This window comes from Salvelinus namaycush, chromosome 37, assembly GCF_016432855.1.
Source record: "Salvelinus namaycush isolate Seneca chromosome 37, SaNama_1.0, whole genome shotgun sequence".
Lineage (NCBI taxonomy): Eukaryota > Metazoa > Chordata > Actinopteri > Salmoniformes > Salmonidae > Salvelinus > Salvelinus namaycush.
The window spans coordinates 30,836,622-30,858,963 of NC_052343.1; the positions used below are offsets into that span (position 1 = coordinate 30,836,622).

A 22,342-nucleotide genomic window follows, 5' to 3' on the forward strand; every position below is an offset into this window, starting at 1 on the left:
TACATTGTCCCTCTTGTTGTTTGTCCTTCACCGCGCTGGCCGTGGTGTCGCCTCTGGCCGGCAGGGAGCGCTGCTTCGCTGACACAGCCTGGCCCCAGTATAAAAAAAAAGTTTGTTCTGCGTTGTTTTTACGCAGGCGCAAAGCATGCTGTTTGTCCAGTTTCTCTGGTTGACTTACCTGTGAGGTGGAGCAGTTTCGGTTCTTCGTGAGAGGATTAAATAATACCGACCACGGGTTTGGGTAAGCGCGTCCCGGGAGACTACAACCTCATTCCTCGGTATGTGAGACTATAGGGACGCCCGCTGCGGAGCTGCTCGAGATTTCGCCAGGATTTCAGAATCTGTGCAACAGCAGGTGCGCGAGCGGGGACAAACGGTGAGAGGAGACGAAGAGGGGGGTGTGTGTTTCCGTGAGTGAGTTCACTATTGAAACGGAATAAATGATTGGGAAATTCAACTGGTTGCTTTTTTTTAATGCCGAATTGTCGGGTCCTGCTCAATTATGCGGCTGGTGATCCCCACGGCTGCCGAGTTTCAGGATTCAGCGGCAGCCTGAAGTCTCCGTGCCTGCGGTGAGGGACTCTTTTCCCCGGGGTGGTGGCAGTGGGACAAACGCCACACACATTGTCTCCGTGTAGTAAGCCTCCCCGTGGACACCGAACACGGTGCTCGCGCTGTGGGTAGAATTAACAATTGGAAAGATGATGGGCTTCCTACGCCGGACGTTCAGCCACCGCTCGCGCAGACGGTTTCAGACAGCGGACGAACGGGACGGGAAAGGAAGAGGGGGAACCGCGAACCCCGCGCTCCTCGCGCACCAGCAGCAGGTCGTCCACGCGCCCGCCGTGGTGACCGGGGGAGCGGCCGTGCACATCCCAGCGGCTGGGACCGACAAGGATGCAATCACCTGCCGCGTGCTGCTGCTGGATGGGTCGGACGTTAACGTGGATATACCAGTGAGTGTGGGTGTGTGTGTGTGTGGTGTCTCCATATTATTTTCAGATATAATTCTCTCTCAGCAGAATATAAAGTGACTGTTCTTCTATGGTTGTATGGCTTGGGTCATTCAGCACCATGGAGTTTTAACACCTGTCATTGTGTGTGTTCTGTGCGGTGAGGGGTAGGGCTACAGATGGTGTTGTGATCAGCCAATTCACCACATTACTTCCCCATTCTGACTGTTGGCAGGAAGCTACCTACCTCAGAGAAACCTCCACCTCCCTCTCTGCCCATCTCCCTTCCCCTCTCTCTGCCCATCTCCCTTCCCCTCTCTCTGCCCATCTCCCTCCCTCTCTCTGCCCATCTCCCTCCCTCTCTCTGCCCATCTCCCTCCCTCTCTCTGCCCATCTCCCTCCCTCTCTCTGCCCATCTCCCTCCCTCTCTCTGCCACCTTCCCGCCATCCTCAGTTTTCTATCTCTCTCTCTTCTCTGTGAGGGAGTGATGTGATTTATCTTGTGGCGCTGTGACGAGAGAGAATGTGTGTGTCCAGGGGAGACGTAGGCATGTGTGCGTCATGTTGTCTTGAGAGTTTTATCTTAAAGGTCGAGTTTGTGCGCGTGTCATCATGGTCAGTGAAGCCGTCTCATGCGTCACTTTTTGAATACATACAGGAAGTCAGACTGCTGAGGGAATCAATGGTCATGGATAGAGAACCTATGACCTAATGTTACTGTAGAGACGCGAGTAGTTACGTTTGATTTGTATCAGGCAAGAAATTCTCTGGCAAATAGACAAAACATCAGAACATGATAGCAATTCACTGTGTGAGGATGTAAGTTGTTGAAGTTAAATTAGTGCGCTGCAGGTGCGTGGAGCCTGGGTGTAGTTAATATGCTTTATGAAGTTTGACTCCGGAGATAATTTATTGCAGTGTGTGGAAAGCATCCTCTCTTCAGAACTAAACAGTACATTCAGTAATATCACATTAAATCTATTCCAAACAGTAGGCTATAACTTTGCCTTAGAGAATACAGGCGTGTGTATGTAAGGACTATTTCCTTAGTTTTCTCTTGTTAATTAGAACTAGCTCATGCTAACGGCCACCAGACGTCAGCTGATTGAAACCAGAGTCTATATAGAGCTCTAACAGGAACAAGCCTGAACATGACTGCTGAATCCTCCCTCAGGGATTCATCTACAGCTGTATTGAGTTGAAATGAATTCAATTGAACTCTTGTCTTCATCCAAAATCGACCTGCTAGGGCCTGCCCCCTAGGGGAAGATGTTTAGGGGTGGGGGTGCTGACTTTTATTTGTCAGGGGTCTGCTCATACAGGAGTAGTAAAGGCCAAGGGCACTACTTTTGTGAACAAAAATATTATGTATTTAAAATGTTTTTCTTGTGATTTATCAAGGGGTGCTGTAGCACCCTCAATGCCCCTTAACACCCCAGTGCTATGCCCCTAGGCACTTTCAGCTAGCCACTACCCCCTAAACACTCATCTAGATATGATTTGATGGGTACTAACACTATGGTGTTAACTTCACCTTTTCTGCCTTCACATAGGCTTGATGGACTTTGTCCCATTTTTACTTGCACCTGCTGTCAAATCCAGATCTACACAGGAGCTTTGGGGATAATATCTAGGGGGAATGTCTGTCTGTCTAGGGAAAGTGCTTTGGGTAGGGGCTGTTTTGGAAGTGTGTGTGTGCTGTGCTTTGACGGGAGCTGGAGAGGAACAGGAAGGGCAAGAGTTTTTTTTTGTGTGTGTGTGTGACACACAGGTTGGCAGGTTCATACTTGTTATCAGGAAACAAAGTACAAGGTTATCCTCTCTCTCTTTTAAAAACACACTTTGAGGGGTGCAGCTTTTTAGTGGTTTCGGGCATTGCATCTTGGTGGGTGTTCAGCTCAAGAGCCCTATGGATTGTGGGTGTTTCAAAGACAAAGGCCTGAATTATGGCTTCTCCCTCAGGTCTTCTCCCTCTGATTCTGCCCCAGATGCAGTCCCTAGTAATGACACACACCCACACTCTGTCATTCTTCTCCATATCCACCCACAAGGTCTAGGCTGTTTATTCTCCAGCCTCCCTATTGTGACTATAATACATGTGTGTGTTTAACAGAAAAGGTCAAAGGGCCAGGAGCTGTTTGACCAGATCAGGTATCATCTGGACCTGGTGGAGGCTGACTACTTTGGACTGCAGTTCATGGACCCAGAACAAGTCTCAGTGAGTAGATATACACAAAGCCTCTGAACACACACACACCACAACCTGCCATTGCTGAGGGGCTTCCCTATGATGTAATGACACTAGTTAAATCAATCACAGTGTGGTGTTAAAATGATTGATCTGACGCTCCAGCTATCTGTCATATTCTCTCTGTCTCTCTGCCTGTCGCTGTCTCTCTGCCTGTCTCTCTCTCTACTTTTTATTTTTAGGGGTAGATCAGCTTTAATATTGCAGATAGAACCCACAATCTATCAATCTAATTGTCTGCATCATTTCCAATCCCCCATACATTTTTATATTTTCCTTTATTATTTTCCTCTACCACCCCTCCCCTAATTGGAGTAAAGTAATGGACAACAACACTTTTCAAATCAAATCGAATCAAATGTTATTTGTCACATACACATGGTTAGCAGATGTTAATGCGAGTGTAGCGAAATGCTTGTGCTTCTAGTTCCGACCATCCAGTAATAACCAACGAGTAATCTAACCTAACAATTCCACAACTACTACCTTATACACACAAGTGTAAAGGGATAAAGAATATGTACATAAAGATATATGAATGAGTGATGGTACAGAACGGCATAGGCAAGATGCAGTAGATGGTATAGAGTACAGTATATACATATGAGATGAGTAATGTAGGGTATATAAACATTATATTAAGTGGCATTGTTTAAAGTGGCTAGTGATACATTTTTACATAAATTTCCATCATTAAAGTGGCTGGAGTTGAGTCAGTATGTTGGCAGCGGACACTAAATGTTAGTGGTGGCTGTTTAACAGTCTGATGGCCTTGAGATAGAAGCTGTTTTTCAGTCTCTCGGTCCCTGCTTTGATGCAGGGACCAAGAGACTGAAGGCTTCTACTTAGGCTTCTACTTAGGCTTCTACTTCCAGTTTATACATATTACAGACACAATGTCTTTTACAATAGTAATCTTTTGTTTGTTATGAGTCTCAGCCTTCAGCTCCACTCACCCCTCCCATTTATCTCTGAACCCCTCCCATTTATCTCTGAACCCCTCCCATCTATCTCTGAACCCCTCCCATCTATCTCTGAACCCCTCCCATCTAGCCAGCAGCATAGCACCCTGCATCCCACTGCTGGCCTGCTTCTGTAGCTAAGCAGGGTTGGTCCCTGGATGGGAGACCAGATGCTGCTGGAAGTGGTGTTGGAGGGCCAGTAGGAGGCACCCTTTCTTCTGGTCTAAAAATAAATATATATATCCCAATGCCCCAGGGCAGTGATTGGGGACATTGCTCTGTGTAGTGTGTCCTGGGACGTTAAACGAGTGTCCTGACTCTCTGTGGTCACTAAAGATCCCATGGCACTTATTGTAAGAGTAGGAGTATTAACCCTGGTGTCCTGGATAAATTCCCAATCTGGCCCTCATACCATCATGACCAACTAATCATCCCCAGCTTACAATTGGCTCATTCATTCCCCCTCCTCTCCCCTGTAACTATTCCCCAGGTCCTTGCTGTTAATGAGAATGTGTTCTCAGTCAACTTACCTGGTAAAATAAGGGTTAATAAATACATTCTCTGAACCCCTCCCATCTGTCTCTGAACCCCTCCCATCTGTCTCTGAACCCCTCCCATCTGTCTCTGAACCCCTCCCATCTGTCTCTGAACCCCTCCCATCTGTCTCTGAACCCCTCCCATCTGTCTCTGAACCCCTCCCATCTGTCTCTGAACCCCTCCCATCTGTCTCTGAACACAATCCTGTTTTGATTTCTATTTGTCATTTATTTTTTAACTGATGTTTCACAAGTTCTGAACCTTTCTATTCTCATAGTTTCTACACATTGTAAATTAAAGACACAAGTTTGACAAAGGATTATATGATTGATTGACTGACTATGACTTTTCAGATCACCCAGCAGTGCAATTTGAAGCGTTAGCTGCAGGTAAATGTTGCAATTCTTGGGCCATTCCTGGACCTGCGACCAAAAACAAGCTACATATGGACAGTACCAAAACAAATGCTCTAATGATTCTGTCTCTTCACAGCAAAATCTGCAGAGCTGGGATGGTTGTAACCCCTCATATGTATAACATTCTGTTGTCTACTTCTTTGTGTCTCTTGCAGCACTGGCTGGATGTGTCCAAGCCCATAAAGAAACAGATCAGAGGTGAATCCATTCACTCCCACTATCTAATATTCTTAGTGTGTGTGTGGTGTATACTTAATAACAAGCGAAAGCCAGCTACTTTTGCCAGACTGTTGGCAGTGTCCTGTACTTAATGTGTGCACTGTATACAGTGGGTTTGTGTGTGGGAAGGCAGGTGGTTCATTACCAGCTGTTGACATGGTGATTAGTGAGTGGTGCAGGGTGACGCCAATGTTTACTTTGTCAGGAAACGCCCCTCTCACAGAGAGGGCTGCCTGGTTCTTACCCAAGTTTCCAGACAATTTTTAAATTAAGTGCCTGGTGTCCCCAGGATTTTTTATTTATATATAAAATAAATTAAAATATATATTTATATATATATTTTTTTTTATACAATATGTGGTAGAATGACAGATTGGCCTGACTATCTTCTTTCCCCTAATTGAATCTCTCTCGTTCTGTCTCTCTGTTTCAGATGGTCCTCCATACAGACTGTTCTTCAGGGTGAAGTTCTACTCCTCAGAGCCCAATAACCTACATGAGGAGTTCACCAGGTAACACCACCACTGGCTGCCTGTGCGCACACACACACACACACACACACTCGCACGCACATTCTGCACACATGAATACACACACACACACTCATATACATACGGTCTCATTCACACAATCTCACCCCCTCCTCGGTGTAGTGTAGAGGTGTAAGGGTGCAGTGTAGCTAATTACTTTGGTCCAGTGGGGAAGAGACTAATTAAGGCAAAATGACTGACCTCTTCAGAGGGAGAAAGACAGTGTGCCAGTCAGTCAGTGTGAAAGGGAGAAAGATTGATTCTACATCAGTGGTTTTATTCTCACTCCTTTTGTCTGTGTTCCAGGTACCTGTTTGTGCTGCAGCTTCGACAAGACATTCTGTCCGGCAAGTAAGCAGCTCCTAACACCCCCAACACACACACTAAACCTCTCTCTCACTCTCTCTGTCTCTCATTCTCTCTCCATCTGGGTCACGTCTCCTGTGTGTAGCTCTATAATAAAGTACAGGATCAGAACATCAGAGGGCTGATCATTTAAAGAAAAGGACCTCTCCTCCCCAACACATATATATATACACACACACACACACACACACACACACACACACACACACACACACACACACACACACACACACACACAGAGTGCATTCGGAAAGTATCGAGGCCCCTTCCATTTTTCCACATTTTGTTACGTTACAGCCTTATTCTAAAATGAATTACATTATTGTCCCCCTCATCAATCTACACAAAATTCCTCTTAATGACAAAGAAAAAACAGGTTTTTAGAAATGTTTGCAAATGTATAAAAAACAGAAATGCCTTATTTACGTAAGTATTCAGACCCTTTGCTATGAGACCTTGAAATTGAGCTCCGGTGCATTCTGTTTCCATTGATCATCCTGTGGTAAATTCAATTGATTGGACATGATTTGGAAAGGCACACAACTGTCTATATAAGGTCCCACAGTTGACAGTGCATGTCAGAGCAAAAACCAAACCATGAGGTCGAAGGAATTGTCCATAGAGCTCAGACAGGTTTGTGTCGAGACACAGATCTGGGGAAGGGTACCAAAAAAGGTCTGCAGCATTGAAGGTCCCCAAGAACACAGTGGCCTCAATCATTCTTAAATGGGGTAAGTTTGACCACCAAGAACCACCATCTCTTTTCAGAGAGATGGCCAAACTGAGCAATCTGGGGAGAAGGGCCTTTGTCAAGGAGGTGACCAAGAACCTGATGGTCACTCTGACTGAGCTCCAGTTCCTCTGTGGAGATGGGCGAACCTTCCAGAAGGTCAACCATCTCTGCAGCACTCCACCAATCAGTTCTTTATGGTAGAGGGGCCAGACAGAAGCCACTCCTCAGTAAAAGGCACATGACCACCTGCTTGGAGTTTGCCAAAAGGCACCTAGAGATTCTCAGACCATGAGAAACAAGATTCTCTGGTCTGACGAAACCAAGATTGAACTCTTTGGCCGGAATGCCAAGTGTCACGTCTGGAGGAAACCTGGCACCATCCCTACAGTGAAGCATGGTGGTGGCAGAATCATGCTGTGGGGGTGTTTTTCAGTGGCAGGGACTGGGAGACTAGTCAGGATCGAGGGAATGATGAATGGAGCAAAGTACAGAGATCCTTGATGAAAACCTGCTCCAGAGCGCTCAGGACCTCAGACTGGGGCGAAGGTTCACCTTCCAACAGGAAAATGACTCTAAGCACACAGCCAAGACAACGCTGGAATGGCTTCGGGACATGTCTCTGAATGTCCTTGAGTGGCCCAGCCAGAGCCTGGACATGAACTCAATTGAACATCTCTGGAGAGACCTGAAAATAGCTGTGTAGCGACACTCCCCATCCAACCTGGCAGAGCTTGAGAGGATCTGCGGGGAAGAATGGGAGAAACTCCCCAAATACAGGTGTTCCATGCTTGTAGCGTCATACCAAAGACTTGAGGTTGTAATCGCTGCCAAAGGTGCTTCAACAAAGTACTGAGTAAAGGGTGTGAATACTTATGTAAATGTAATATTTCAGTTTTATTTTTAAATACTACTTTAATACTGTTTCAAATCTGTTTTTGTTATTTCATTATGGGGTATTGTGTGTGGATTGATGAGGACATTTTTATTTTATCCATTTTAGAATGAGGCTGTAGCGTAGCAAAATGTGGAAAAGGTCAAGGGGTCTGAATACTTTCTGAATGCACTACATACTTACACACAGATAGTGTTGGAAGTAACGCTGCATGCGGTGTGTGTGGTGTGATCTCTCTGTTCTGGAACCTTCCTCTCTCCCTCCAGGTTGAAGTGTCCATATGATGTCTCAGTAGACCTGGGGGCCTACTGCTTACAGAGTAGGTGATGATTTACACACTCGGTATCTCTGGAATCAGCATTCATGTTTCTTTTACACCTGACTATAACGCGTGCGTGCTTGTGTGTGTAGGTGAGCTGGGGGACTGTGACCCTCTAGAGCATTCTCCTGAGCTGGTGTCAGAGTTCCGCTTCACACCCAAACAGAGTGAGACCATGGAGGCAGACATCTTTAACAAGTGGGTGGACCTAAGGTGAGTTAAAACGCCATCCAACCATCCTCACTGGTGTCTGTCTGAACAGACTAGGTGTGTCTGGATAAGAACACAGGACATCTTTACTGGTGTCTGTCTGAACAGACTAGGTGTGTCTGGATAAGAACACAGGACATCCCTACCTCTGAGGAAGTACAGTTCCCGCTCAGCCCAGTCAAAACTGTTCGCTGCTCTGGCACCCCAATGGTGGAACAAACTCCCTCACGACGCCAGGTCAGTGGAGTCAATCACCACCTTCCGGAGACACCTGAAACCCCACCTCTTTAAGGAATACCTAGGATAGGATAAAGTAATCCTTCTAACCCCCCCCCCCCCCTTAAAAGAGTTAGATGCACTATTGTAAAGTGGTTGTTCCACTGGATATCATAAGGTGAATGCACCAATTTGTAAGTCGCTCTGGATAAGAGCGTCTGCTAAATGACTTAAATGTAAATGTAAATCTTCACTGGTGTCTGGTTGAACAGACTGTAGGTGTGTCTGGATGAGAACACAGGACATCTTCACTAGTGTCTGTTTGAACAGACTAGGTGTGTCTGGATGAGAACACAGGACATCTTCACTAGTGTCTGGTTGAACAGGCTGTAGGTGTGTCTGGATGAGAACACAGAACATCTTCACTAGTGTCTGTCTGAACAGACTGTAGGTGTGTCTGGATAAGAACACAGGACAGGTGATAACCACATGAACAATGTCTGGTTCTTTAACATCAACTCAGATAGAGGAGTGTATCACTCAGGTTTGATACAGCACTAGAAAACACCAATGTAGATCTCCCTCTCTATCTCTCTCTATCTCTCCCTCCCTCTCTCCCTATCTCTCTCTCTATCTCTCCCTCCCTCTCTCCCTATCTCTCTCTCTCCCTCTCCCTCTATCTCTCTCTGTTTGCCTCTGTCTGTGTGACGGATCAAGGGATTAATCCCTGGAGCGTCTTGATTGAATCCAGGCAGTATTTAACCCTGCTAGTGTATGATCGCTCCAATCTCAGATTAGATTACACACAGATTACACACACATACACTGGGGCTCACTGAGCTAACATGACACCAGTGGAAGCGAGAAACCAAAGAGAAACCCTACTGAGTTCCGCTCTCTCTCTATTGGCCAGATAAACCCTTAGGCCCTAATCTGTTGTGTACATCTGAACTGGATTACTGCAAGAAGTATGGAGGACATTCCACCCAGAGGGCAGGGTATGTGTGTTAGAGAGAGACTGAGCATGTGGTTGTGTTTCCCCAGGGGTAAGGATCCATCCCAGGCAGAGACAAACTTCCTCAACAAGTGTAAATGGCTGGAGCTGTACGGAGTGGACATGCACTTTGTCAAGGTTGGTGCGTGTGCTGCTGTTGTCAGTGTTTGATGTTTTTGAAGAGTTGTGTTGTAGAGTAGCGCTGAGCGTGTGTGACTGTGTTGTCCTCAGGGAAGGGACGGAGCGGAGTACGCTCTGGGTCTCACTCCCACTGGCATCCTGGTGTTTGAGGGCTCCACCAAGATAGGTCTCTTCTTCTGGTAAACACACACACACACTTTGACATGAACACTCCAACACACAATGATATATTCTTGAAAACAGCTGCGTAGTCTGCAATGTCAACTGTGTGTGTTCCAGGCCCAAGATCACCCACCTGGATTTCAAAAAGAGTCGGCTCACCCTCGTGGTGACGGAGGACGATGATCAGGTGAGCAATACACAAATACCCCTGCCCATGACCCCACTCTCCGAGGGTGTCTCATATATGCAAAGAAAACCATTTCCATTTCACAGCACCACACATTTACAGGCTACACACTTGTACGCGATCGCCCCCTATTTCACCTTTTGACTTGACAACAAAGACCATTTCATTGACATTGAAATATTTGGACTGCTTTTGTCGGAGTGGTGTTTGATTGTGATTGGCTGTTGTGTGTTTAGGGGCGGGAGCAGGAGCACACCTTTGTGTTCCAATTGGACAGTTCGAAGACGTGTAAACACTTGTGGAAATGTGCTGTGGAGAGCCACGCCTTCTTCCGGCTGCGCCAGCCCACTGCTGGGAAGGCCTCCAGCAGTGACTTCACACGCCTTGGATCACGCTTCAGGTTCAGGTGGGTGGGGCTCGCACCAACACTCAACTCTACAGCAGAGGTTGTACCCAAAATGGCACCCTATTCCCTATATAGTGCACCACTTTTGACCAGAGTTCTAGGGTGCACTATATAGTGAATAGAGTGCCATGTTGGATGCACTCTGAGACTAGGTAGGGTTCTGGTCAAAAGTAGTGCACGAACTGAGGACTAGTGCGCCATCCGAGATGCAAGTTCTGTCTCTATGGTTACGTGATGGAAGCTATGGTTACAGGGAAATGCCGTTTGTTTACATGTCAAACTGAAATGACCTCTTCAGATATACACACTCTTCCATACATCTATCACCAACATACAGGGACACAGTATGTTGAGTCATGTAAATGTTCTGTACATCCTGACATGCCAAATACAGACATGCCAGCTACTGTTCATCGTCGTTAAAGGGAAACTTGGGGGTTTTGGCAATGAAGCCCTTTATCTACTTCCCCAGAGTCAGATTGACTCAACGATACCATTTTTATGTATCTGCATACAGTATTAAGGAAGTTATCAGCAGTTTCACGAGCTAATGCTAACTGGCATTAGCGCATGATTGGAAGTCTATATCTACTAGCATGCTAGTAGTTACCATAGACTTCCAGTCATTGTGCTAATGCTAGTTAGCAATCACGCTAACGCTAGTTAGCAAATTCCTTTAAACTGGGTTGGTATATTCTCCCCAGTACACACTATAGCCTATACCCTACAGCTCCCAGCAGGGACATAAAAATGGTATCAACGAGTTAATCTGACTCACTGCCAAAATCCTGAAGTATCCCTTTAAAGTGTTCTCTCTCTCCTCAGTGGAAAGACTGAGTACCAGGCGACCCACGGAGGGAGGCTGAGGAGGGCCAGTACGTTTGAGAGGCGACCCAGCAAGAGATACCCCTCCCGCACTCACTCACTGGGTGGCAAGGGTTGGTATATTCTCCCCAGTACACACTATAGCCTATACCCTACAGCTCTACATCCCTACAGCTCCCAGTTCCCCCATACAGTAAAACACCCTTACAGGCAGTTTCCCATGTCAATTCTCCTGTGCTTGATTCACTGACCTGATTTAACCTGGCTCTCTCTCTCTCTACAGCCCTCTCTCCAGCCAAACCCCCACATATCAGGTGGGTCCCTGAGAGCACAGGACAACCAAGCATGTACAGAGCCCTTAGAAAGTATGCACACCCTTGACCTTTTTCCACATGTTGTTGTTACAAAGTGGGTTTAAATGGATTTAATTGTAACTTTCTGTCAACAATCTACACAAAATATACTAATGTCAAAGTGGAAGAAAAATTCTAACATTTGTAAAAATGTAACACTAATGTATCTTGATTAGATAAGTATTCAACCACCTGAGTCAATACATGTTAGAATCACCTTTGGCAGCGATTACAGCTTTGAGTCTTTCTGGGTAAGTCTAAGAGCTTTCCACACCTGGATTGTGCAACATTTGCCTATTATTATTTTTCTAAATTCTTCAAGCTCTGTCAAATTGGTTGTTGATCATTGCTAGACAACCGTTTTCACTTTCAGGGCTTGCCATATATTTTCAAGCAGATTTAAGTAAAAAATTATAACTCTGCCGCTCAAGAACATTCACTGTCTTGGTAAGCAACTCCAGTATAGATTTAGCCTTTTGTTTTTTAGGTCATTGTCCTGCTGAAAGATGAATTAATCTCCCAGTGTTAGGTGGAAAGCAGACTGAACCAGGTTTTCCTTTAGGATTTTTCCTGTGCTTAGCTCCATTACATTTTCTTATTTTTCCTGAAAAACTCCCCAGTCCTTAACAATTACAAGCATACCCATAACATGATGCAGCCACCACTATCCTTGAAAATACAGAGTGGTATTTGGTGATGTGTTGCATATTTGATTTGCCCCAAACATAACACTTTGTAATCAGGACAAAAAGGGAATTGCTTTGTCACATTGCAGTATTACTTTAGTGCCTTGTTGCAAACAGGAGGAATATTTGGAATATTTGTATTCTGTACAGGCATCCTTCTTTTCACGCCGTCAATTAGGTTTGTATTGTGGAGTAACTACAATGTTTTTCCATCCTCAGTTCTCCCCTATCACAGCCCTTAAACTCTTTAACTGTTTTAAAGTCACCATTGGCCTCATGGTGAAATCCCTGAGCAGTGTCCTTCCTCTCTGGCAGCTGAGTTAGGAAGGATGCCTGTATCGTTGTAGTGACTGGGTGTATTGGTACACCATCCAAAGTGTAATTATTAACTTCATCATGCTCAAAGGGATATTCCATGTCTGCTTTATTTATTTATTTTTACCAATAGTTGCCCTTCTTTGCGAGGCATTGTAAAACCTCCCTGGTCTTTGTGGGTGAATCGGTTTGAAATTCACTGCTCGACTGAGGGACCTTACAATTATCTGTATGTGTGGGGTACAGAGATGAGGTAGTCTTAAAATAAATATTATTATTTCACACACACAGTGAGTCCATGCAACTTATTTTACATGTTAAGCACATTTTTACTTCTGAATTTATTTAGGCTTGCCAAAACTAAGGGGTTGAATACTTCTTGACTCAAGACATTTCAGCTTTTGATTTGTAATTCATTTGTAAACATTTCTGAAAGCATAATTCCACTTGGACATTATGAGGTGTTTTATGTAGGCCGGTGAGCAAAACAAATGTATATTTAATCCATTTTCTAATTCAGGCTGTAACACAACAAAGTGGAGAAAGTCCAGGGGTGTGAGTCCTTTCTGAAGGAGTTGTATGTTACGCCTCTATTCATGTTACAGAGCAGTATGGTAATGAGCTAGATGTACATTTTATAACAATGTATGTAAATTGAAGATATGTTTCGGTTAATGATCTGTATGTAAATGTAATCTTATTGAGCATTTATATTGTTTTGTTTCAGCGCCCACACCAGCCCCGAACCTAGTCTACACCCGGTAAGACACACACACACAATGGTTCCTCATGGATATGAAGGTTAAAAAGGAAAACGTCAGTGGATACCTTTGTGACTGATTACCATGGCAATGCATCTGCAATATTCAACTGAATATTATTTTCTCAGTCTTTTTCTCCATCTATCTCTGTTCAGTACCAGCGTAACATCCCTATAGCCCATGAGCCTTGGCACCCAGCCCTCACACCCCCCATCTACCTACAACACTCAGGACACACATCCCCGCACAGGTGAGACAGACAGACAGACGCACACATAGGTAAGGCAGTTGTCTTCTTAATGGTGTATAGTGAGTCCCCCTAGCCCCCAGAGTTCTCTCTCATTTCAGAGGTGCTCTCTTTCTCTCTGCCAGGTATCTCCACTATCTTTTTATTTTTGAATGTCTCTTTCACTTCATATCACTGTTACATCATTCACGTGTTGCATCATTTAGACAGGCTGTGTGTGTGTATGCTTACCGTGTCTGTATGCGTACCATGTGTGTCATTTCCCATGTCCAGAGCGCCTGCCGCAGTAGCAGTGAGTCAAGAGCCCAGTCATCGGTCAGTACCAGAGAGGACCAGCGGGTCTTTCCCAGGATCCATCAGTGTTGTGTACAGAGACAAGGTCATGACTGAACTCTGACCCCTCCACCCTAACCTCTACAGCTCTGACCCAGGACCCTGTCCCAAACCCACCTCTAAATCTAAACTCTAACGCATACACACATGCATAGGAGACAATTGGAATACAGAAGACAGAGAGAGACTGGGGGACAGAGAAACACTCTGGTTGTGGACTCATGGACCAAAATACCTCGCCATCCTCCTCATCACCCTCCTCATCATCACCATCATTACACACCAGCCTTGTCTACCATGTGTCTTCTCCATCAGATCACCACCACCATGCTGTGGAGACAGAGACTCCTAACAGAAAGAGAGAGACTTTAAACACAGAGAGATCATAGAGAGATCTCTGTCCTAGTGGATTGGACCATGATGTTTGATGTTCAGTGCCTTGTTAGTTAATGTAATTGTTGTTGATACTTTAGTGGCTGAATGCTACAAAGTCCTCAAATGTAACTGGGTAAGATTGAAATTCCGTTTATGCTTTACAAAACAATCATACCGCAACATTATTTTTCTGCCCAGTTAGCGGGTAGATTTGCTTTTAGCCAAATCCTTTTAGAGCAAGCCAAATAATTTCATGTTTTAAAAGTTATCCTAGATCAGGATTCATTGTTTGAATGTAAGATGCCAATCATTTGAGTGTGTGAAGTAGTCTGTGTCATCATAAACTGCTGTAACTAGGGATCACATGGTTCTACATTACATCTGTAGGGAAATATAGCTACTTTGGAAATCTCAGCTAAACGATGAAGGAAAATGTTCTTGTTAAATCCTTATCAGCAGTATATACATTACAATAGGATGTCATGTTATGGAAGTCTTGAGTCTATCGCTGCATATCTGCCTTTGTTCTTCAGAGACATGAATGTTGTGTGTGAGGGGTTCTGACTCAGCTTAATCAACCCCCATAGATCAATAGCCTTGTTTACCTGTGTTAATGCTGCTTGTGTTTACATCCTCTTCATGCTCAACATTCCTTCCTGTTGTCTTCAAATTGTTACTCTTATCACAACCAGCCTTAGATTGGTTGCTACAGCCTTGTTGAATAAACACACTGCTTAAACTCCTTCACTGAAGTTGAATAATGTACACGTGTGTACACACACACACAGATTGACTGTTAAAATGATGTGCCATACACACACACACACAAGACCACACACAGACTACCAAAGCACAGGTGGCTGATTGTACCTTAATTGGGGAAGATGGGTCATAGAATGTTATCAAACGTGGTTTCCATGAGCTGTCCTCCCCTCAGCAGCCTGTGTACCAAAGAGGTTTTAAAAACTGGTGTTACTGTGGTAATGAAGGTGGAACAGGGTGCTGGTCTGGTTCTGGGTTTCTGGACTGTGTTTGAGTGAGTGTGATGTGCTGTCCCCAGTTTCCCTCTGAGTGGTCCTGTCCTGGGAGGGGAGCAGCAGTTCAGTGTTGAGGAGAACGAGACACCGTACTCTGGAAACATACACCATCGCCACCGCAGACACACACACTACGACAACAGCCAGGAGACTTACTGTCACACACACAGCAAGAACAGTGAGTATACACACACACACGGGTATACACACCACGGCAGCCAGGTTATACACACCACGGCAGCCAGGTTACTGACACCACGGCAGCCAGGTTACAGACACCACGGCAGCCAGGTTACTGACACCACGGCAGCCAGGTTACAGACACCACGGCAGCCAGGTTATATGTTAACACTGTGTGTGTGTTTAGAACACAGAGCCCCTCCCTCTCCTGTAGATGAGTTGGAGCTCTGTCTGCTCAACCCCCTGGAGACAGACAGCAACACCTCTCCCTGGCCTGTAGATGAGTTGGAGCTCTGTCTGCTCAACCCCCTGGAGACAGACAGCAACACCTCTCCCTGGCCTTCACTACATGTCAACATGGACAACAAGGTACGGTTACACACCAGGTCAGACATATTTTAGCAGTTATTTTAATACACATTTGGACTCTGTCTCTCTCTCTCATCTCTCAGGCAGAGGAGAAGCAGTTGTCTGAGAAGTCTCTCCAGCCCTCCTCTCCCCGCAGCCCTCCAGACCATCTCAAGTGTAACATCTTCAAAGCTCAGATGGAGGCTGTCTTTAGAGTGAGTACTGACCCCTAGTGATGGAGGCTGTCTATAGAGTGAGTACTGACACCTAGTGATGGAGGATGTCTACAGAGTGAGTACTGACACCTAGTGATGGAGGCTGTCTATAGAGTGAGTACTGACACCTAGTGATGGAGGCTGTCTATAGAGTGAGTACTGACCCCTAGTGATGGAGGCTGTCTATAGAGTGAGTACTAACACCTAGTGATGGAGGCTGTCTATAGAGTGAGTACTGACCCCTAGTGATGGAGGCTGTCTATAGACTGAGTACTGACCCCTAGTGATGGAGGATGTCTATAGAGTGAGTACTGACACCTAGTGATGGAGGCTGTCTATAGAGTGAGTACTAACCCCTAGTGATGGAGGCTGTCTATAAAGTGAGTACTGACACCTAGTGAGTGACGGAGGCTGTCTATAGAGTGAGTACTGACACCTAGTGAGTGTCGGAGGCTGTCTATAGAGTGAGTACTGACACCTAGTGAGTGATGGAGGCTGTCTATAGAGTGAGTACTGACCCCTAGTGATGGAGGATGTCTATAGAGTGAGTACTGACCCCTAGTGATGAAGGCTGTCTATAGAGTGAGTTCTGACCCTATTGAGTGTGTGTTGCAGTAGCCGTGTAAAAGCTAACATCCTCTCTCATCCTCTTGTCCTCTTCTCCTCTGTCATCCTCCTGTCCTCTCCTCTTATCCTGTCATCCCCCTGTCCTCTCCTTCTCTCATCCTCCTCTTCTCTTCTCTCTCATCCTCCTGTCCTCTCCTCTTCTCCTCTGTCGTCCTCCTGTCCTCTTCTCTCATCCTTCTCTTCTCCTCTGTCATCCTCTTCTCCTCTGTCATCCTCCTGTCCTCTCCTCTTCTTCCTCTCTTGATGAAGGATGCTCCGCTGGCGCCCAGAGGGAAGACCTGTAGTCAGGAGATCAATGACAGGCCAGTACTAGCAGTGATACAATACTCCTCCCGGTGTGTGTGTTTGATGGTGGATGATAATGGTATGTGTGTGTCTCAGGTATCAGAGCTCCAGTCAGGACTCTAGAGACTCTGCCACTTCCAGTCTGACCACAGAGAAAACATCCCTCCGCCCTGACCACAACTCAACCACAGACAGACCCGCCAAGTCGAACCCTAACACCAACCGCAGGAAAAGACTGGTCAGGCAGTTCAGCTTGTAAGTATGGCAGGGTATTCACAACCTGCTCTGGGATTCCATACGATGCTCACAGCTGTGTCCTGTACTCAAAGTACTGTCATAACCTAGCCACTCTACACAAAAACCTATGATGTTAGTTATTCACTACTCATGTGATACATTAGAATGCTGTGGCTGAACACTGTCCTGTAATTGGTCCTCAGTAACCATGAGGACGAGGATAATCTCCCAGAGGCCCTTGCAGCGATCTCTTCCCGGAGCACTGGGAAGTGTGGATCTAACAACTCACTGGACAACCAGACACAACCCTCCATATACCCTCAGGAAACAAACACACAGGTTATCATACCCCAGAGCACTCAGCAACACACACTTTTCATAGCACAGCATTTGTCCATTTGGATCAGAGCCTTGTCATTTCTAAGCAAATACCAGGATAATAGTGGATTGTGAACTAAACTGTTTTGTGTGTGTTGCAGATGGACATGCCGATACTGGAGCTGAGGAGTCCATGCTGTGAGCGTTCTGCCTCTCCCCACCTCTCCCCTTCCTACTACCACACCTCCATCCCTCCCCTGGTACCCTGCCTCGCCTCTCACACCAACAGGTTACACACACACTCAGGTTACAGACACACTTAACACACAAATCTCAGTCATGTAACATTCCTCTTGATGATCTGTGTGTGTGGCCCTGTCTGTGTGTGTGTCTGTGTTTAGCGGGGAAGAGATGAGGTTGGGCAGAGAGAAGATTCTCAGGGCTCTCCTGATGACGGAGCTCTGAGTCCGTGACCCTTGTGACATCATGGATGCCTCATGGACCCGGTGTGAGACGACCTTCAGGAGTCCCACGTCCACTGGCTGCACTCAGCAGTCTGCATTTACTGTACATAATGCAGTCAACCTTTCTAGATTTGCATACAAAAGACTTTGCTGAAGTGTTATTTTAAAAGGAACATGTTTTATGTTTACCCACACTACACACCCTGTAATAACATGTTCCCACACTACACACCCTGTAATAACATGTTCCCACACTACACACCCTGTAATAACATGTTTCCACACTACACACCCTGTAATAACATGTTCCCACACTACACACCATGTAATAACATGTTCTCACACTACACACCCTGTAATAACATGCTCCCACACTACACACCCTGTAATAACATGCTCCCACACTACACGCCCTGGAATAACATGTTCCCACACTACACACCCTGCAATAACATGCTCCCACACTACACACCCTGCAATAACATGTTCCCACACTACACACCCTGCAATAACATGTTCCCACACTACACACCCTGTAACAACATGTTCTCACACTACACACCCTGTAATAACATGTTCCCACACTACACACCCTGTAACAACATGTTCCCACACTACACACCCTGTAATAACATGCTCCCACACTACACACCCTGTAATAACATGCTCCCACACTACACACCCTGTAATAACATGTTCTCACACTACACACCCTGTAATAACATGTTCTCACACTACACACCCTGTAATAACATGCTCCCACACTACACACCCTGTAATAACATGTTCCCACACTACACACCCTGTAATAACATGTTCCCACACTACACACCCTGTAATAACATGTTCCCACACTATACACCCTGTAATAACATGTTCCCACACTACAACCCTGTAATAACATGTTCCCACACTACACACCCTGTAATAACATGTTCCCACACTACACACCCTGTAATAACATGTTCTCACACTATACACCCTGTAATAACATGTTCTCACACTATACACCCTGTAATAACATGTTCCCACACTACACCCTGTAATAACATGTTCTCACACTACAGACCCTGTAATAACATGTTCTCACACTACACACCCTGTAATAACATGTTCTCACACTACACACCCTGTAATAACATGCTCCCACACTACACACCCTGTAACAGCATGTTCCCACACTACACACCCTGTAATAACATGTTCCCACACTGCACACCCAGTAACAACATTCTCCCACACTACACACCCTGTAATAACATGTTCTCACACTGCACACCCTGTAATAACATGCTCCCACACTGCACACCCTGTAACAACACGCTCCCACACTACACACCCTGTAATAACACGCTCCCACACTACACACCCTGCAATAACACGTTCCCACACTACACACCCTGTAATAACACGCTCCCACACTACACACCCTGCAATAACATGTTCCCACACTACACACCCTGGAATAACATGTTCCCACACTACACACCCTGTAATAACATGTTCCCACACTACACACCCTGTAATAACATGCTCCCACACTGCACACCCAGTAACAGCATGCTCCCACACTGCACACCCAGTAACAACATGCTCCCACACTGCACACCCAGTAACAACATGCTCCCACACTGCACACCCAGTAACAACATGCTCCCACACTGCACACCCAGTAACAACATGCTCCCACACTGCACACCCAGTAACAACATGCTCCCACACTGCACACCCAGTAACAACATGCTCCCACACTGCACACCCAGTAACAACATGCTCCCACACTGCACACCCTGTAACAACATGCTCCCACACTGCACACCCTGTAACAACATGCTCCCACACTGCACACCCTGTAACAACATGCTCCCACACTGCACACCCTGTAACAACATGCTCCCACACTGCACACCCTGTAACAACATGCTCCCACACTGCACACCCTGTAACAACATGCTCCCACACTGCACACCCTGTAACAACATGCTCCCACACTGCACACCCTGTAACAACATGCTCCCACACTACACACCCTGTAATAACATGCTCCGAGAGAATCACATATCCCTGCAGACAGGCAGGCAGACAGACAGACAGAGGGACGGGTGACGATGAAAGATGAATGCTAAAGTAGTAAGGTTACTGCTGGGAATCCTACACAATCAAAGCCCTAACTGTTTAAATGATGACACAAATAATTTGTCATGACTTATTGTATTGTCATGTTGATCTGCTCTCATGAAACTGCTACATGCTGGTAACTGTTCCCAGGTGAAAATCTGCAGAGCTGCAGTCCCGGTCTTGTCCTGTAGATGGAGACACACCCAAACAGACTGCAGCTTGAATCAGTTGTAGTTGCCAATAACCACTACCTGGATCAGGCCTTTTTACATCCTCCCTATGGTTAATCTTAGAATTAATCTGATCCTAGGCCTGTGGTTACATGGAACTAACTGGAGAGTTTGGGTCAGAGCTCAGGTTACAGCCCTGCCATGTTTCTGTGCAGTTCCTTATTGCTGTTCTTGTCTATGTTCTATACCCCTGTGTTTAACCTTCATAAAGACAACGTGTTAACTTTAACAAACATTCTGCTCTCTGTCTGGTCTCTGCTTGGGAAGTGCGTTGGTGTGTGTGTCAGGTGAATCAAGAGAAACCGGTGCATAAACAGGATCAGGTAGAGTGTTGTGGAGTGAGCGAGAATGTGGGTGGGGTCGTAGTGTTATACAATGCTAGTTCTGCCCTCGGGGTCCTAGTGCTTCTTGTTTTCTCTCTTCCTCTACCCTCATCTCCCTCTCTCTCCCTCCAATTTTTACTGCTAGAATTATCTCTGTTTCAGGATGACAATAGTACTGTGAGAGTGTGAGAGAAGGTGTGAGGGACTGAGAGTCAGTACACCGTGGCAGGGAGTTCTCAGTCTTCCTCCTCCAGCCACATTCTGTCAACAGCGGCCTCACCTTAGCAGTACGAGAGAGGTGTGGGAGTGTGTGAACGCAGCAAATCACAGACCAACTCATCATAGGTTCTTCACTCCAATTTGATCACTTGATTGTTGTAATGAATAATGAATTCGCAGACAGTGCGTTTGATTTGTAATCAATGAGTTTCCCAGACAGACTTGTTTCACATGTTCTATTTATTAGACTGTCAGTGTGGTCACAGGAGAGTTCCCTGGACAGCCAGGGACCCACAGTCACAGCAGACATCAATGTATTACATTATTAACGTATTACATCATCATGGGCCATTTATAGCTCTAATGTCTAATCTGGCCTTCATGGGAGTAAAACACACTGGTTGAGTTTCAATAGTCTGAAGCGGGGTCCTCTCCTTGCCTCATCTCCTTGCCTCCCCTCCTTAGTCTGCACTGATCTGAAAACTCATGATAGATGAGAACAATATGTCCTTTTATGTCAGTGAAGTAGACTGTTGAGATGCAGCCATGCAGGCACAGTGACATTACAGTAAGGAATCAGAGAGCACAGTGGTAAATCTCCATCACAGTGAGTTGGGACCGAGCTGGGTAAGGCAATAGACAGTGGTGGAAAAAGTACTCAATTGTCATACTTGAGTAAAAGTGAAGATAATAGAAAATGACTTTAGTAGAAGTCTAAAAGTATCTGGTTTTAAATGTCCTTAAGTACAGTGGTGGAAAAAGTACTCAACTGTTGTAAAAAAGTAAATTCATTTACAAACGTAGTATTTTATTTTTGTGAGTCCGCCAGATCAGAGGCAGTAGGGATTACAACGCGTTATATTGATAGGTGTGTGAATTGGACCATATTACTGTCCTGCCTGAGCATCCAAAATGTAACTTGTACTTTTAGGTGTTAGGGAAAATGTATGGAGTAAAAAGTACATACTTTTATTTAGGAACGTAGTGGAGTAAAAGTAAAAGTTGTCAAAAATATAAATAGTAAAGTACAGATACCCCCCAAAAACTACTTAAGTATTTTTTTAAAGTATTTTTACTTAAGTACTTTACACCACCGGCAACAGGAATAGTAATCTCCTGGCTCTGGGCTCAGCTTGGCGTCACATACAAAAGGCAAGGGTGGAGTGGAACTAGGCAAACATAAACAGGTTAGATGGGAGGGGTGTGGGAGTGATTCAGCATTTGACTAACTACATGTAACTTTTATGTCGGACACTATGCTGTTGATATACAGTATAATCTGTATAGTAATCTGATTGGTTAGCAGTGCTTTATATTTGCCATAACATGTAAACATCTGAGTGTAGCTGGCACTA

The 22,342-nt window shown here is 45.5% G+C and overlaps 1 protein-coding gene across 3 annotated transcripts; it reads left to right on the plus strand.

The window, feature by feature from the left end:
- The first annotated feature begins 143 nt into the window (after positions 1-143).
- Positions 144-15,129, plus strand: LOC120031462 (band 4.1-like protein 4B). 3 transcript variants are annotated; one of them, XM_038977234.1, is made up of 16 exons: positions 144-956; positions 3,067-3,171; positions 5,272-5,314; positions 5,769-5,847; positions 6,172-6,216; positions 8,123-8,175; positions 8,268-8,388; positions 9,646-9,733; positions 9,827-9,915; positions 10,016-10,085; positions 10,322-10,491; positions 11,317-11,429; positions 11,600-11,681; positions 13,398-13,431; positions 13,587-13,710; positions 13,952-14,066. In XM_038977234.1, the coding sequence occupies exons 1-15, from the start codon at positions 702-704 to the stop codon at positions 13,683-13,685; spliced, it is 1,446 nt and encodes a 481-aa protein (XP_038833162.1). In that variant the 5' UTR covers positions 144-701; the 3' UTR covers positions 13,686-13,710; positions 13,952-14,066. The 3 variants fall into 3 exon arrangements, with proteins under 3 accessions (XP_038833162.1, XP_038833160.1, XP_038833161.1); XM_038977232.1 differs by having other exon boundaries at positions 145-956; positions 13,587-13,681; positions 13,952-15,129; XM_038977233.1 differs by having other exon boundaries at positions 146-956; positions 11,600-11,630; positions 13,587-13,681; positions 13,952-15,129.
- Positions 15,130-22,342: the final 7,213 nt, after the last annotated feature.

Excerpts from the sequence above, each read along its gene's own strand:
- LOC120031462 (XM_038977232.1), top strand. The coding sequence starts at position 702 with ATGATGGGCTTCCTACGCCGGACGTTCAGCCACCGCTCGCGCAGACGG. Across the intron at positions 9,916-10,015 it reads AAGATAGGTCTCTTCTTCTG|GCCCAAGATCACCCACCTGG; the intron begins GTAAACACACAC and ends TGTGTGTTCCAG. Across the intron at positions 13,432-13,586 it reads CCGAACCTAGTCTACACCCG|TACCAGCGTAACATCCCTAT; the intron begins GTAAGACACACA and ends ATCTCTGTTCAG.